Here is a 17,665-nt window from a genome sequence, read left to right as displayed (position 1 = left end):
TGTTATTTTCTTTTAATTTTTGTGCATTTTCTCAACCCATGTAACAAAGTGTTAATGGACAAATTTCAGTATGTGATGCATAAACTCCATAAAAAAAAAAAAAAAAGCCTCAATCTTTCGAATCCTCTTTAGTCACTCCAACTCAAATGGTTAATTTGTCAACTAAAGATTAAAAATAAATAATGCCTGTTTCTAACATTTTTCTCTTTTTTTCCACCGATTTGTTGCCACACATGTCACATCAATTGAAATTAAAAAAAAATACAAAATTGTCAACTATTGAATTCGTAGAAAATGAGTAATAAGATACTATATAGGATTGCAGACAAGAGAGCATTTGTTTATTTATTACAAAAACATAAGAAGGGCATTCTCAATTATCAATTTTAACAATGCAATACATTTTAGGGTTAATCGCACTTTATCCCATTTAAGTATGGGTCATTTCTTACTTTACCCCCCAACGTTTATTTTTCTTCAGTTTATCCCAAATACTAACAGTCAACTCTAACGGAGATTAACAGAATAATGAAAAGACAGTAATATCCTTAAGAAAATAATGAACAACCCAAAATACCCATATGTCAAAGGTTTATGAAACGGATAAAAACAAATTTCCAAAATTGCCCTGGAACAATGGAGGAGGAAATTTCCCTCCATCGGGCACATGGGACAAGAAAAGGGAAACCAGAAGACAAAAGGTTTCCTTCCTCTTTGTCATTGTCGGTCAAGTCTCTCTCCCCTCTATCAGCCTCTTTCTTCTTCTGTATTCCTAGCAAAACCTCCAAAACCTCCATTAAAGAACATGAAACGACACCAGAAATATAAACGACACCTGCTTGGCGGGTCGGACCCAGGTGCAATTGACCCATCGGTGGTGAAATCTCAATTGGGAAGGAGGAAAGTGAAGTTCGTCGGGTGGATTGTGAAAGGTGACGACGAACCTCAGAAGAGAGGGGGACTGGGGCTGCTTGTGGTGGTAGTGGCGGTCGGCGTCGTGGTGCTGAAGAAGAAGAGCGGTGACGACACCAGTCCACCAACCGTCCCTATAGTAGGCATCGACGACGTCGCCTAGGTCGAAATAGGGTTCAGAAGAAAGAGGGTCAGGAGGAAGCACAGGGCGGAGGAATTCGGCATTGACGTACTCGCGGAGAGGGACGTTGGAGCCCTCCTCGACGACGAGGGTATGGTACTGGACGTAGGTCTTACTATTGGAGTGGAATTTGAATTTGCGCTTCTTGGCAGAAGAAGCAGAGAAGGAAAAGAAGAAGCATATAATTTTTTGAATTTTATGTTTGTGAGAAAGCTTCTTGCACGTTTACTGGCTGATGCTTAGGTTAGTTTGAAACATCTGTGATTTCCTAATGGATAATTTCCTCCTCTGTAATTTTTTGCTCATATTCTGCTTTGCTCTGTTGGATTAGTACTCGTGGGTCTGCTAGAATAATCCAAACTGTTTCTAAAGGCTTTGAACTGTCATGTTAGCCTGAGGATTAGTTAAAGTTCACAGTATATTAGATAGCTGATTCACTCTGCTGTTCTTTGAAATCAAACTTTTTATGTTTATTCAAAAAGTGATAGTCTGAATCTTTGGAAGAAAAAAATCTCTTTTAAGGAGGAAAAAGTGCTAAGCAACTTTTTAAGTGTTCAACTGATGAAATTGAAAGAGTGAGGGTAACTAGGTGCTGGAGGAAGGAAATACTTAAGAGACTGTGAAAGTGACAATTCAACAGAAATATTATCAATTAGAAAACCAAGCACCACCTTGAACTGCTGATGAAAAATGCACACATCCAACTCAAAAATCAATTTGCAATAACTACGGAGCCCTATTAACTACCCGATGGCAATTTCGGCATCTTGAAGTTTTTAACGTGCAATTGCTGACGGATGGGATAAACTGAGGAAAAACAAACGTTGTGGGGTAAAGTGAGAAATGACCTATACTTAAAGGGGATAAAGTGCGATTAACCCTACATTTTAAATTATTAACTTCCGATATTATCATGCATAACACTTTTGTATTAATTTCATTAGTATGTATAAATTGACATAAATAGTTTATTTTACACGTTGAATTCGAAAGCCTATCCTATTGTAGAATGTATAAAGGAGTTGTAGGCTTTGTTCTTTGTTGTTTTAAATTTTATAAAATTTGATTATAGAAATTGATTATAGAGAATAATCAAAATCAGTAAAAACTATTCTTCAGTTAATTATAAATTTTAGTTTTTTTAGTCATTAAAATTTATAATCAAAACAAAAATGCAATCAATCGAGAGCATTACAAAAACTAATTATTTAAAATTAAAATATATAATCAACTGAAATAAATAATGAGAACAAGCCCATGGTTGGAATAAACCAGATATTTACAAAAGGATGACCCTTAAAGAGAGCAATAATTAGATGCTTGACATAATTTTAGTGGTTAATCAAACATGATCCAAAGGTTAAATAAACTCGCCGAGTCGTATTGAAACTGATTTGACTTCCTCAAAAAAAAAAAAAAAAACTCATTGACCGAAACAGCAATTGGCCAACAAAAGTAAACTACAAATTCTCCTCCGTATTTATGTATTTTTCCTTTTCAATTTCGACGACCACCCCATTCCAAGTTGGGGTTTACCTTTCCTCGAATACCGGCCAAAACCTAACCCTAGATTCTCGATCCACCCGTAAATCCACCGTCGCAGAAGACCCAATTTCTGAATCCAGGAAAAGAGCACTTTACTCCATCAATCAGAGCAATATACCCTCAACTTTAATCTTTATTCACGTACATAATAGCATTCAATTTCATCACCTGTGTCAGTGCATAGTTACTTTATTTTATTCTATTTTTTGGGGAAATTTTTGTTTAATTCTATTTGATCGGATTGTTATTTTCTTCAAGGATGGATGGAAACAAAGACGAAGCTCTGAAATGCTTGAAAATCGCCCAAGATTCAATCGAATCAGGCGATAAAAACAGGGCCTCCAAATTCCTCCAGAAAGCTCGTCGTTTGGACCCATCAATCGATATCGATAGTTTCTTATCAGATCTCAATGGCTCAGGATCGGAAAACCCTTCCTCGGACATCAACGAAAACCGCTCAAATTCACCTGATAAAAGAGATAGTGGTCCCCGTCGTAGGGCTTCCGTAAATGGGTCATCATCGGGTTCTTCGTCAACGTCAGCCACTATTTCGATGGCTTATACGGAAGAACAGGCTACGATTGTGAGGGAAATTAAGAAGAAAAAAGACTTTTATGAGATATTGGGGGTGGAAAAAAGTTGTAGTGTTGAGGATGTGAAGAAGGCGTATCGGAAGTTATCCTTAAAAGTCCATCCTGATAAAAATAAGGCCCCGGCGGCAGAGGAGGTGTTCAAGATGGTTTCAAGAGCTTTTCAGTGTTTGAGTAATGAGGAGAGTAGGAAAAAGTATGATCTTGTTGGCTCTGATGAGCCAGTTTATGAGACTCGTGCTAATAGGCGTGGTCCAGGTGGAATGCAAGGGTTTAATGGGTTTTATTATGATGGAGAAGTTGATGCTGATGAGATTTTCAGGAATTTCTTCTTCGGTGGAATGCATCCAGCTACAAGGACTCAGTTTGGTGGGTTTAGCTTTGGTCCAGGCGTTGAGGTGAGAATGGGTGGTGATCGTGGGTCGAATGGATTATGGAGGACTTTGATTCAATTGTTGCCAGTTATTTTGATATTGCTGTTGAATTTTATTCCCTCACAGCAGCCAGTTTATTCTCTTTCGAGGTCTTATCCCTATGATTATCGGTTGACTACTGAGAAGGGCGTAAATTATTATGTGAAGCCAAGTAATTTTGAAAAGGAGTATCCGCTTAATAGTCAACAGAGAACAGAGCTCGAGCAACAAGTTGAGGGTGAATATTATAGGATCCTTGCACATAATTGTAGACTTGAGTGGCAACAGCTTCACTGGGGCTATAGACGGGAGACACCAAATTGTGATGCGCTAAAACGGTTCGAGGCCATAGCATAAAAGCATCATTTAAGGTGCAGATTAGTTTCTATTTGATGTTGATGATTAATATTTTGACTATGATGCAAGTCCTCCAAGTTTTTTGTTGTTCTTCATCTCATAGTTTCTTTGAGCTGAATGTTTGATTTGTGGACTAATACTTCACCCAGGGCATTTCTTTAGAGCAAATTGATGGTGACACAAATTGATATGCACCTGATGCCATATTTTCTACAATTGCACTTGTCTGACTTCACTCCGTAAATCATTGAATTGTTATGCATGTTGTATTGGATTCATCTGGGTGAAGTTGAAAAAGCAAACAGGATGTTTTGAAGTTGAAGGGAAAAGTGTCTTTTCAGGAGTGAACTTAATACTGTCATGGGAGTTGCATTCTTTTTAACTTGGTTCTCTTCGGTTATGAAGATTCTTCTATGTTTTTTAAGAAATTAGGATGCCCTCCCCTTTTTTATTTACTCCAAATCATAGCCGTATCTTCTTTTCAGAACATGCATTTTCATCCATTAATTGTTTTTAATACTAGACTTTTTTTGGAACTTTCTGAGACACTTTTTCTAGTTTCCATCACTTTGGGAATGTTTTCGGAAAAAACTAATAGTATTGGCTATAAAATTTCAAAAGGATCTATACTTTGGTTTAGCTAACATGTGATGTCTTTCCACAGTCAGGAGTTACTGTGTCATTGATAGCTGATATTTTGATTGTCATCTTTTTTTTCTTTTTTTTTTTGTGTGTCTATGTGTGTGTGTTTTAAAAAATAAAAAGGAAAGCAAAATCCCATCTTAGCTGTGTTCCCGTGTTCTACTGTCATTCGGCTTAAAGAAGATGAAGGTTTTATTGTTACTTAAAAGCATCACCAAACTGCTTTGGCCGCTACTTTTCTGTGCTCTCTTCCCCCGTGCATCACAATGCTGCACAGACATGCAGATTTTATTTCTACATTATTGTTTGGTGGTTGGTCCTTGAAAATAGCACTCTTTGCACACATGACTCCCAATTTCAGTTTTTCTCTGTCGATGTGCTCTACTTTGATAGAGTTCTGGATTAAGCATTATGTACTAATTTAGAACAATGACAAAGTACACATGCTTAATTTCTCTTCATTATTGCTGCTGTTGTTGGAACGAGGCAAATGAGTTTACCATTTTTTTCAAGCATTGCCCAGTATGCGTTCGGGAGCAGTACAACCATGCTCCTGGTTGTGTGTGGGGGTAATAATTTGTGTGGTTTGGCATCTTTTAGTAAGAATCAGTTTTACCTGTTGGGTAGTGATGATCAATACGTAAGAATGCTAACTTTTTCTTCTTTGATTCAGACACTTGTCGGAAGGAGGAGGTGAAATAGATCGTGATTCTGAAGGTCGCCGGATGTAGAAAGTTTTAGTTGCTGCAGCTTATGCTATGGTGTCCAAGTTGTGTTGCTGGTTGATTTTTTTGGGGGAGTTGTGCTTGCCCGACTTCGATAGATTAGATAAATCGAGAAGATTTAACAGAAATATGCATACATGGCAGCATTACATTGTGCTTCTTGTATGATATGATACTATTATTATTTGACAATCTTCAATTTTGTGTTTTGACTCTTGATCTAATAAAGCATCCACTATTACGGGTTGAGGACTCGCTCGTGGGCTACCTCTTATAGTTCATCCGCTATTCTTGGACGTCAGTGATGGATATGGGTGGCTCCATTGTGGCTTGCCGCTTGCCGAAGCGTTGAGCATGTAATCTTGTTAGTGCTACCGAGCCTTCCACATCTATGCCGAATTAGCACATTGTATGGGACAAAGGTAGAGTATTGCATCAAAAGGAGCCCTCATGTTACCTGTGGAAGAGATTACTTTGGTGTCTCTAACGAGTTTTGGCAGCGGCACGCTGGAATTGAAGTTTAATCAGGAGCTTTTAAAAATGTATATTGTCGAGAGGAGGTGCTGTTTTTTAAGACTGACTGCACCAATGGAAGAGGTCCTCTTACGTGCTTTTCGCAGAAATTTTTTCAAAAAATTGAAGAAAAGTTGTCATGTCCAATACGTGTTTATGCAAGCTACAGATTTCCCGTTCCTAATAACTCTCGGGAGCTGCAAGCTAAATCCAGCTGGCAATTCGAATCAATTGCACAGCATACATAAGTAAGATAGGCCTCAAAAGAAAATTTTCAAAAAGCGCAATTTTGTCATTCATTCAACATTTTCCTAGACAAACAACACCATTTTTCATTTTTTTTAAGAAGAAAAAATCTTTCCCAAAATGCAATTCGAGCGAGCTCCGAGCAATCATGCCCAAGAAAAATGTAATTTCGATCGAATACATAACAAAGAAAACTTTGATACAAAACATAATATCAGCTCCGTCTTTGGGTCTTTATGACAAAACAATCACGCCACTCAACAAGACTTGGACAATCTGTCCGCACGGTTTTTGCGTTTTGCACCCAGCACACGCAGGAATGAGATAGATGCAAGCACAGAAGCAAAGTTAGCCGTACTAAAGTACAAGCACACACAAAAGAACATGCATGTGAGGTAGAAGCATCATCCTGATGATTAACACGTTCAAATGATTTCTGCATGGTACTGTTCTACAAAGTATTGAAGGAAAAAGCAAAAGCCAGATCTGCCCCTTCCTGACAAGGTTTTCGAGGCATAAGTTGATTCCCTACTCCTTCGAAGTAATAACGAGCAATCCCAGTGCACCTATCAATATGTACTGCAAAAAAAAAAAAAAAAAAAAAGGGCCCCAATCAGAAATTCAATTGTCACTACTAGTTCAGGTGAGCTGATTGGCAATAACAAACCCTGCGTTGTCAAGACAATTAGAACAAAAATATGAATGTGATGCCTAAGGCGAGCTTGACAATGATTGCTCAAACAAATTCACAGATTATCTAACCTTGATGATAGGCTTCTCAGTCATAATTATAGTCACCCAACCTACATAAGGCAAGAACCTGTAGAGATATGGACAAAATGGTTGATTTTATGTGTGTGGAAAGACATTCCTATAAGGTATTTACAAAGATAAACAGAAAGTAGTCCTGATATCAACTTACCCAACAGCTCTTCCCATTATGTGATGTCTATGCAGCCAAAGCTGACCGTGAGCATAAAGAAGTCTGTCATCCCCAAAGTTATTATCTCCTGGTAATATAAAACACAAAATATTCAATTCACACTGTTTCTGGATTCGGAAGATCAAGGTTTCAATTCCAGACAATATCAACAAGTAATGATAAAATTAAACTGCAGATGGTTCAAGACTGCCCAGCATAGAATAAGACTTTGTGACAATACATAAAACTGCCCTCCATTGCATTAGTAAAAAGATTTACTCATGCAGGAGCTTCTGCAAAAGTAGAAGATCAACATCAGAAATGGTTTAGCACCTTTGGTGAGGACATCAACTTCTCCAGTATCTTGGTGCTCATGAACCTGGAGTACAACACAATAATGCCATAAACATAACAATGAAGAAGTTAAAGGATAAACAGGAGTACGGAAAGAAAAGAAGTAATGCGCCAGTTTTTTTTACTACCATAACAAACCATAATTTGAAAGTCAAAATTTTAAACTGAGCAAATCTTCTAGAAAATCACTATATATTACTGATTTTACCACATTCAATAGATTTTGGAAAGTAAGAGATAGTTTTTTGTTTTATGATGAATCCCCATCTTAAGTTTTAAAACCCAAAAAAAAAAAAAAATCCTCTTCAATGAGCTATCCAGAAGCAATTTAGAGCAAGCATATTGAATTCCCATCTTCAGAACCTACATTCTATGCTCCCATTGGCTTCTCTGATCCTCTCTTCTTTAACAGTATCATAGTGCAGAGTAAATCTATATGTACATGCTATCAACTCCATTAAGAGCTTTAATAAGAGTTCCAAGAATAAGGAAAATATTATGCCAACATGTTTACCTTAATTACTCGATGTACTATGGGAATTTCACGTCCCTGTACAGCAACCATAAAGGTGAAAGGTTGTCAATGGAAAAAGAACAATTTCAAGACAAACTACAATAGCCAATAAAGTAATGAATGGAAGCAATACAATAAAATAATCAATGTAATCTCTGAATGTTACATTAACTATCTAGACAAGCCACTAATTTGTTGAACAACAATTAAAGGGGGTACACAGTGCAATATGCTTTAATTGCAAAGGTAACCGTATCACACAGACATGAGAAAACCCAACATTATCAGCAGACTGATTTACTCAGAAATAAGCAGTTTTCGGCAAATCATGCACTATTGTGTTACTAAAATTTTAAAACTCCAAGGAACCACCATTGATCATAAAATAATTTGCAAGCCAAGAAAAAAATAAAAAGAAAAATACTCCAGAAATAGTCAACTGATAGCACAGACAACAAAAATCATACTGTATAGAAAGAAGAAGGTTTACTCAGGCAACTGCCAAGCAGCTGCTGAGGCGATGATCAAAAAACACCTACGTCCACATTGAATACAACAATTTCTCCTGCACGAATGGGGTCGTTGCTCATATGCAAGAATAAAATGTCACCCTGCAAGAAAATTAAATAGTTAAAGTTCGGAAGTTCTGCCATACAATATGAGAAGAGCATAAACAATTTCTGACAATATTTGAAATTTCAAGCATACAAACAAGTAATTGGCTTTCAAAATAACGATAAGAAAAACACACTTATGCTTTTTAAAAAGAATGGTTAAATGCCATACAAAGAGGAAAAAATCAAGGTTTTGAATATCTAATGCATCTAGCAGATGGAAAGATACAGTTCCAGCTCATTGCCTGTTTGTTTTCCACTGCAAGGACCTTGACAAGAGAAAATGATGTATGAAGTTTTAGGAAAAATAGATTGAAGTCACAAAGGTCAAATTCAAATGTAGTACACAGTGTTTTGGAATTTTTTCTGATCCTTTTTAAGCCTTATATAATAGTAAGCACAGTCGTCCTTAAAATAATGACTGGCACGGTCAACTCAAATGACTTTTGTAGAACATTTGATGTGGGTGTAAGTATAGCCATTGTAGCATCCTTTTTCATGCTCATAATTAAATAATAGTTCACAAAACTCAGACAGTCACTGACCAAATTCCTTGGGTTACATATTGTAGCCAGAGTGCTGCAATAGAATCAAGAGAAACACATTGAAGCACTAAATGGTCTTGAATCTAATAACTCTTTGGGAAAGTTAACTCCGGCAGACAAATCAGTCCCAAAACAGAACCTTTAAAATAAAAACTCAGGAAAGCTCAAGTTATTTGTTAAAAGAAATCGTAAAAACTCACCCTTTTGAACCCAGGCTCCATGCTTCCAGAGAGCACGACAACTACAGGCGACTCACTACCAGTTACGCACATCAATCCTTTCCATATAATCAAAGCCGAGGTAACAATCATTCCTGAAAAGTATTCCAATTGGCATACTTATTTGCTCCTTAATTATCCATTTAAAGCAGGAAAACACCAATTGACGTTGAAACATGTGCTATACTAGAAATACATTCCGAATACAACAATGTCAAAGTAGAAAAGTAAAGAAAGGCAAAATTTTTGCATTGCAGAAGCTACAATTATTTTATAACAAGGAAGTTCTACAAGTCTAATAATCCATGGTCACCAAGACCTAAATTCTCAATGCTCCTTCTGATAGATAGAGTTTTGAATAAAAGAACACTCATCCTCGTCATCATCAAATTCTAAAATATGACCATACAAAGAACCCTAATCAAGATTCCAGAGGGACCATCTCCGCAATTACGCAGAAAACATATAAAATGATAAACAATTTGAGAGAGGAGGGAAGCGAACCGAGGCTGACGGCTTGGGCAAGGACTTGTCTGAATTGTAAGGATTTGATGGAGTCGATTTGATCCCCGATCCATCCCATCTTCTTCCCCTTGCTGTGTGTGCGTTTCTTCTCACTATCTTTTCTGGTGAAAAAACGGCCTACTGAAACCAATGCACTGACTTTTGGGCTGAGAGCTGAAATTATAAATAGGGAAGATTGTCGTTCTTGCGTCTTGCTCCCTTTCTTTTCAGCTTGTGTCATTTTAGTCCCCCGTCTTTCAGCTTGTGTTCTCAAAAAAAAAAAAAAAAAAAAAAAGAGTTACTAAACCGTTCGGTCCTATTTTGATTGCTATTCTTCTAGAATTTTTTTGGAAAAAAAGTACTATAAGGATTTGATGTATCTGAAATTAAAAAAAATGATTGAGAAATACATCAAAAACTATTTATAAAATATTCTGCAAAAATTGAAAATTCAAACGTCAGCATCTTTTTCAATTTTTTTTAATGGAGAAGGAATGGATTATTTTTTTTTAAGTAGAGGAATGGATTTGAACTCAAAAGTTCAAAATTTTGAAATCTACACGTTATTTTGTCAAAAATAACATATACTATATATCATTTGTTTATAGCATATGTCCAATCTAGTAGAATATGCTCCTATCAGATAACAACAATTTTGTTAGCATTACAAATAGAAAATGATGGCTATGTCGTGTTTGGATAGCAATAATATATTTTTCTCAAATATTATTTTGTTTGCATAACAATTATAATACCTAATCAACGTTTTTATCATTCAACAATCTTTTATCTTACGTGTATTACAATCACAATAAGTACTATATTATTTATTCTAAAAAATATTTTTTAATGACTTGTGTTATTTTCTCCTCCTACCTTTTTTTTGTGGTTACTTCAAATTTGAGATTGATGTGTTAGGCACCCTCTAGTCTTACAAGGGGATAAATGTGAAATATTGAAAGATGAAGGCCGTAAACGAAGCCAATTAGAAACGCAATCGAAGTGGCCTGGGCGCCCCAAAAATGGGATGGAGTTCAAGGAAGCCAAGGAACAAGAAAGCAGAAGAAGCATTGCTGAAACGATTCCCAATCAGCAAAATAGAAGCTGACTACCACCAATGGAGGGTGTGTATAAGATAAAACAGGAAAATGCTGCGATGTCCTCACAAATGATCAAAACAGGAAAAGGAATCATTGCTAGAAACTCAAAAGGGGAGATTTTGAAAGTCTAGGCAATAATAGAGGAAAAGATAGGAGAACCAAGACTAGAGGATGCCCTACTGGCAATCAGAATAGCTCTGCAACGGGGAAAAGAAGCAGGATGGAGAAAGATTGAGGTACAATCCAACTGTAAAAAGTGCGATAGACTGCATTACAGCAAACAATTGCAACGACTTCAATATTGCTGTGGTACTAGAAGATATACAAGAAGAGTTGAGGGGGAGTTTTTTGATCAATGCACTTTCTCCTTTATCTATAGAAAGGCAATGAGTTGTGTCATAGGCTAGGGAAATTTGCTTTGAACCTACTTAATGATGTAAAATGGGAAACAAACTTCCCAAGCTGGATAAAAGATATAGCTTAAAATGATAGTGAGGGTAGCATGCACGCCCCTTTTGTAAGTGTCTACTTATAATATCAAGTTTAAATCAATATAAAATGTTATCATTTTGACAAAAAAAAAAAAAAAAAAAGTGGCCTTGGCATTTGAATTGTAAATAATCATGTCCTGGGAAAATGTTTCGTTTTCGTCAGTTAAAACTAGGGTTGCAAACGAACCGAGCCGTTCGTGAGCGGCTCGAGTCAAGATCGAGTCGAGTTTGAGCTGGTTAGAGTCGAAATCGAGTTCGAACTCGAGTTCAAAATATTAAGCTCGTTAGCTCGCGAGCCGACTCGTAAGCTCGAGTAAATATATATATATTTTTTATTTTAAGTATATATATATTTTTTATTTTAAGTATATATATATTTTTTATTTTTTAAATTTTAATAGTAAAATTACATATATATCCTTAATATTTTTATTATTTATTAAGAAAAAAAATATTATTTTATTTATTTTTTAAAAAATAAAATAATTATTTTTTATTTTTTTCGAACTCGAGCTCGGCTCGAATCAAGTTGAGCTCGAGCTCGAACTTGAAATTGTCAGCTCGTCGAGCTCGAGTTCGAGTTCAATGAAATTATGTCGAGACTCGGTTCGATTAAGCCAAATCTCGACTCGACTCGACTCGTTTGCAACCCTAATTGAAGCAGGACTTTATTAACACTCCTATAACCGATGGGCTCGGTCATTCTTCAAGCAGGACTTTTTCGTCAGTGAAGTCCTTCGACATTAACTGCAAACGTCATCGTCGCGTGGGCGTGCCGGAGTGGTTATCGGGCATGACTAGAAATCATGTGGGCTCTGCCCGCGCAGGTTCGAATCCTGCCGCTCACGATTTTTGTTGAGCTCTTCCAGTCCTCCTCTTATTACATGTTAGGATTTGGAAGGTGCTCTTCACTTGTTTTTGTTTCCTGGCTTTCTTAAACCCTACAAAAACCGGTTTTTCCAGGCAGGGCTTTTACCCTTCTGTAGTGCACTGTCTGTGTGGTTCATTGTTCACATTCCAAATTTTATTTTTCTTTGATACATCTAATTTTTTTATTATATTGTACAATTAATTGATTTTTTTTTTGTAGTACTAAGTCTAGAAATCATCAATTGAAGATCAATAAGCCCACTCTTAATGCATAATTTTCACTAGTTAGTTATTGTAGCACTATAGAGTCTAACTCAATGAGAAATAAGAAAAGTATGAAATCAGTAGATGCATCAAAACAAGAAGTCAACAACAATTGTTAAGCGAATGAGATATTGGCTTAGTGGTTAAAATTGAGCCTCCACAAAATTAAAAGTGTCGAGTTTATATCTCCTATACTATTCTCGTATGTTATATTTCACCCTTCATCATTGAACAATAATTCCTAAAAACGACACTCTAAGCAATTGATGCTAATCCAAATGGTTTGGTCAATCTTAAATAGGGCTGTCAATAGGGTCGGATCAATCCGATCTCAACTCGTTGACCCAAAAAAAGTCCCCTCAACCTAGTCTTCAATTGGGGCTGACAGAGCTTGGGTCTAAATCATAAGTTCGAATTAAATCTGAGTCAAATTTTGGTCATAATAGGTTCAGACCTGATTAAGGCTTGACCCATATATGAGTATAATTATATAATATAAAATATATACAATAATATATATAAAACATAAAGTGTTAATGATTTATATAAGAATTTATGGTAATTTATAATTATTAAATATATATTACATATAATTATATAATTAATTATGAGATTGAATCAAACCTGATTTGAGTCTACAACTTGTGCAGAGGCGTGAATTAAACTTGAACCTTTTTTATTTGAGCCCGAAGCCCGAAGCTCGAAAACTCCATACAAATTGTGAACCAAGTCAATTGGCCCTCCTGGTCTTAAACCCCCAATCCCAATCCCACCCCAACCAAAACCCTAGTTTTCCAACATCTCTACCACTCAGCAGTCAGGAGCAAAGCACGCCGCCCGCCACCATGGTATTCTCCTCTCCTCCTCCTCCTTCTCCCCCCATCCATGCCTTTAATTTCCTTTTCGTATACTATATTAGAAGTATGTGTGTAATTTACTTTTCATATACTATATTAGAAGTATTTGTGTAATTTACTAAGTGTTTTTATTTTCGTTTCTTCTTTGGGTGTGTTGCAGACAGGTGAAGCTGTGAACCCGAAAGCGTACCCGCTGGCGGATTCCCAGATGACAATTACAATACTGGACCTGGTTCAGCAAGCTGCCAACTACAAGCAACTCAAAAAGGGCGCCAATGAAGGTCTGTCGTATTTTTCGGCAAACCACCTTCCCCCACCTCACCTAACCCTCCCTTTTTTGGGCGAATGATAATAAGGAAAATGATGGAATTAGTTTGTGGTTAAATACCTGAAGATTTATTCTTGATGAACTTGTCAAAATATCGTTTTATACAATACAATGTGCTGATATATGGGGATACTTTGAAATTTGCAGCTACGAAGACACTGAACAGGGGTATGTCTGAATTCATCGTGTTGGCAGCTGATACTGAGCCACTTGAGATCCTCCTCCATCTTCCACTCCTTGCTGAAGATAAGGTATCTGAAGAAATGCTAGGGCACATCGCAAAAGCTAGTTTATTTCTTTTTTCTTTTTTTCTTAAGATACAATTATGTGGTGATAGCTTTGCTGGAGCCCATTTTGGGGATTAATTCATACGCTTCAAATCTTTTGGCGCTATGAAAAGTGAGATAAATAATGTAAAATCAAAGGCACAGTAAGTCTTATATTCGTTTACTTGGTAATTTCTAGTTATCTAGGACTAAGACTATGATATTAAATCTAGTTCATACTTCTATACTCATGAATATGCACCTTTTCTTTTTTATATATCAAGCTTCAGTTTTGTGAAGTTTTTGGTTTTAAATTGTTGGATTTGACTTTTATGTTTGCTGTCATTAATGTATTCCACTTAATAAATGACAAGTCTTGATTGGGTCTTGGAATACGGTGTGGTTTTGTAAGCGAATTTGGATGACAGGGCTATAATGAGATAAAATGTGCTAAACAGATTGGAGTATAGAGTTACTGGTTTGGACAGAGCAGTATACCAGCGCATCTGTGCAAACATGGGCTCCACAAACCATTCCCTATTCTTGCATTTGGTTTCTTAAACTGTTGCTTCTTTCTTGTTATTCACTTCAGTAGGAAAGTTCCTGGGTTTCTTTTGGGACTGGGTACGATGAATTTTTAGTTCTTTAATAGTTTGAAACTTTTGGATGATGATTAACTGTTGAAATCATTTATGCGTTGTTATTCATTGCTCCAACTATTAATTTTTTAACCAAGATTAGTATTGTTCATGTTTGTTGAGCTATATTGTAATGGGATTATGAAGTTAACATCAGCCTCCATTCACAAGTATTTCCCCTCTTTTTCTGGGTAATGGCACAGTAGCTACACTGACAGTTTTAAGTTCAATATTACCTGTTGTCATGGAGGTCATTGGAACAGCTAGAGCTTGAGCTCTGTAACATCAAGTATGTATCCAATTTAGGTTAAAGATTTGAGGTTGAGTTGTAATCCAACATGTAACCATATGTTTTATTTACTGCCCATTTGGTCATAACGTGTTTCTAGTCGTTTCGTTGCTTTCGTAAAGTATGCATCTTCACTATGTATGTATACTTAATTGGGATAATTGTTTGTATTTCAATAAGTGCTTCAGTACCCTTGCACATTCATTGTTTTTGGCTGATTGTTGAAGATCTGTTCTGTGGAGAATAAATTTGCATACCATGACTTTATTGCTTATTTCTACCGATGCTGTTTGGCAGAATGTTCCCTATGTTTTTGTTCCTTCTAAACAAGCACTTGGCCGAGCATGTGGCGTCACAAGGCCTGTCATTGCATGTTCTGTCACCAGCAATGAGGGCAGCCAATTGAAGACCCAAATTCAGAATCTTAAGGTAAATTTCTTTGCCATCTCCTGTCATTGCATGTGGCATTACAAGTCCTGACATGACTTTGTTATGCCGTGATTTGTATTGTCCCTGTTTCTATTATAATTTCTTGCTTATGAAACATTTGTTTATATCAACATCTTGTCATCTCCTTCCTAATTTTGTTCCTTAAAACTCATATTATACTCTGGACACAGGATGCCATCGAAAAGCTCATGATCTAAGAAGTCATGGGGTGTTCGGAGTGATGGGCCTCTAGAATTCACTTCTTCAGAGGCTTTGACTGATGGAGTTGCTGAGTGACCAACTTTTGAATTTTTGTTTTTGTTTTTGTTTTTTGTTTTTGCCCTCTTCATGGATAGTTATGGCTTATATAATAGCAGTAATTAACATTTATCTGTCATATTTCATATCACAATTCAAGTTGTATTGTGTTTGAGTATTCTACTTAAAGTTGCTGTTGTTGAGCGTGCTTATGATTGTGGTAACAACCTTGTTATGCTTGCCTTTTCTTTCCCTTGCTTAGATGGGATTTTGTGCTGCTCCGTAAGTTGTGCAAAGTATATTAAAATTTTAGGATGAGGTTTGTGAATCCATTGTATTGGGTATAGTTTTGAGACTTTGATAATTCAAGTTTGCCCTAGGGATATAGCGCATGATAATGGCTTAACGGTGGTTATTTCAATTTCAGCAAATTGATTGCAACTAGAATGACGTTAATATTTTTGTTGTGCTCGCTGTGCACCAGTGTGTGGACTCTGGGAAAGATGATCTTATATTGTCGATCTTACATCAATGAATTCAAAATTCTGTTTTAGGAGGAATTGGATAGGTAGCGAACTCATATTAGGCACGGTGAAGGATCTCATGTGTAATTTTTATTGCAAAATTAGTTTCAACAAATCGAGATGGATGATTAGGTGGGTCGTTGGTTCGATTGTTCTGGGGCAGAAAAGAGAAGAGTATGGACCCAATTTAGAATTTGATGCTAAGCCTAAATTTCAATGTCCGGAAAGAGGAGACTTTATGCCAATGGAGAGAGCAAAGAAGTTTTCGCGTCATGGTTTGTTTAACACTTGAATTCCCGTTTCCCGCTGACGGCTGTTGGGAGAAAATATGCCCGGAGATCCTACCCTATGTAGGATCGCTTGTCGTCGGGATCGGAATGCATCCTATCAACGAAAATGTAAAAAGTAGTCGTACTAATAATTTTTAGGTTTGCAATTTACATTTACAGTAATAAGTAACAAATAATGCAATTTACGTACAATCAATAATAGTTTTTAGGTTTGCAATTCACATTTACAGTAATAAAAATTGTGCTATTTAAAGTACGTGGTTCAGTCTCAAAATTTAAACAAAAAAAAAATTGGAATTATATGTAACATATTGTAAACGCATATGATCAAACTAAAAATCATGTTCTTCCTCATTTTAAATCCAAATTCTTCCTCAAATTAAATTTGAACTACAAAATTACACATATGACATGAAACAATATAAAAGGGACTAATCCTTAAATTTAATGTACTTATCACCTGCCAAAAAAACCAGCCTTTATCACGAAAATAGTTCATCAACTGGTGTATTGTTTTTAATTTTTCCTCTGTTGGTTACATTTTTCAATACTATCGTACACTTTGTTTTCCAAAGAACTTAAAACTTCAAAAAAAGAAAAAGGAGAATGATATATGCTAATCAGATATATATACTATTTTAAACCCACATTATCTAAGTAAAATTAGCTTAAGCTATAAAATAAATTATTGACATTGGTCACACGATTCTAGTAGTCCAATTTAATATTCCAAACTGAGATATGAAAAAAATTTGTTGTTTGGTTAAAAGGAATGAAAACAATCCACAGATGTGATAATCAAAGCAAACATCATCATCCTTTCGGAGTGAAGTCCTTCGACATTAACTGCAAACGTCATCGTCGCGTGGGCGTGCCGGAGTGGTTATCGGGCATGACTAGAAATCATGTGGGCTCTGCCCGCGCAGGTTCGAATCCTGCCGCTCACGGTTTTTGTTGAGCTCTTCCTGTCCTCCTCTTATTACGTGTTAGGATTTAGAAGGTGCTCTTCACTTTGTTTTTGTTTCCTGGTTTTCTTAAACCCTACAAAAACCGGTTTTTCCAGGCAGGACTTTTACCCTTCTGTGGTGCACTGTCTGTGTGGTTCATTGTTCACATTCCAAATTTTCTAGCAATCGCATTTTACCGTTGTTTCTTTTTTCAAGTGCACGTAACAATTGCTCTTCATTTTCGTTTCATCTCAATTCCACATCTAATAGTAGTTTCTTTTTTATTACCGCACTAATATAAATAAGTCAAAGGCGTCAA

At 36.3% G+C, this 17,665-nt stretch overlaps 3 protein-coding genes and 2 non-coding genes across 6 annotated transcripts; 4 read left to right on the top strand and 1 right to left on the bottom strand.

Moving 5' to 3' along the window:
- The first annotated feature begins 2,601 nt into the window (after positions 1–2,601).
- On the top strand, positions 2,602–5,617 carry LOC113697348 (chaperone protein dnaJ 49). 2 transcript variants are annotated; one of them, XM_027216935.2, is made up of 3 exons: positions 2,602–2,779; positions 2,897–4,012; positions 5,314–5,617. In XM_027216935.2, exon 2 carries the CDS (start codon positions 2,898–2,900, stop codon positions 3,996–3,998), a length of 1,101 nt encoding a protein of 366 aa, XP_027072736.1. In that variant the 5' UTR covers positions 2,602–2,779; position 2,897; the 3' UTR covers positions 3,999–4,012; positions 5,314–5,617. The 2 variants fall into 2 exon arrangements, with proteins under 2 accessions (XP_027072736.1, XP_071910927.1); XM_072054826.1 differs by having other exon boundaries at positions 2,673–2,810.
- Positions 5,618–6,291: 674 nt separating this feature from the next.
- Positions 6,292–10,054, bottom strand: LOC113697349 (uncharacterized). The gene is made up of 8 exons (XM_072054827.1): positions 9,796–10,054; positions 9,274–9,386; positions 8,454–8,525; positions 7,915–7,950; positions 7,380–7,425; positions 7,047–7,134; positions 6,887–6,944; positions 6,292–6,703 (listed from the first exon to the last, which is right to left on the bottom strand). Exons 1-8 carry the CDS (start codon positions 10,034–10,036, stop codon positions 6,653–6,655), a joined length of 705 nt encoding a protein of 234 aa, XP_071910928.1. The 5' UTR covers positions 10,037–10,054; the 3' UTR covers positions 6,292–6,652.
- Positions 10,055–12,152: 2,098 nt separating this feature from the next.
- TRNAS-AGA (transfer RNA serine (anticodon AGA)) lies at positions 12,153–12,234 on the top strand. Its single transcript has one exon. It is a non-coding gene; the product is annotated as a tRNA-Ser (tRNA).
- A 999-nt stretch (positions 12,235–13,233) lies between these two features.
- LOC113697350 (uncharacterized) lies at positions 13,234–15,797 on the top strand. The gene is made up of 5 exons (XM_027216936.2): positions 13,234–13,368; positions 13,538–13,658; positions 13,853–13,956; positions 15,196–15,327; positions 15,519–15,797. The coding sequence occupies exons 1-5, from the start codon at positions 13,366–13,368 to the stop codon at positions 15,543–15,545; spliced, it is 387 nt and encodes a 128-aa protein (XP_027072737.1). The 5' UTR covers positions 13,234–13,365; the 3' UTR covers positions 15,546–15,797.
- A 1,467-nt stretch (positions 15,798–17,264) lies between these two features.
- Positions 17,265–17,346, top strand: TRNAS-AGA (transfer RNA serine (anticodon AGA)). The gene has a single exon. It is a non-coding gene; the product is annotated as a tRNA-Ser (tRNA).
- The last annotated feature ends 319 nt before the right edge of the window (positions 17,347–17,665 follow it).

The sequence above is a fragment of the Coffea arabica genome, chromosome 6e, assembly GCF_036785885.1.
Source record: "Coffea arabica cultivar ET-39 chromosome 6e, Coffea Arabica ET-39 HiFi, whole genome shotgun sequence".
NCBI classification, from domain to species: Eukaryota; Viridiplantae; Streptophyta; class Magnoliopsida; order Gentianales; family Rubiaceae; genus Coffea; species Coffea arabica.
This window is presented reverse-complemented; position numbering and strand designations above follow the sequence as displayed.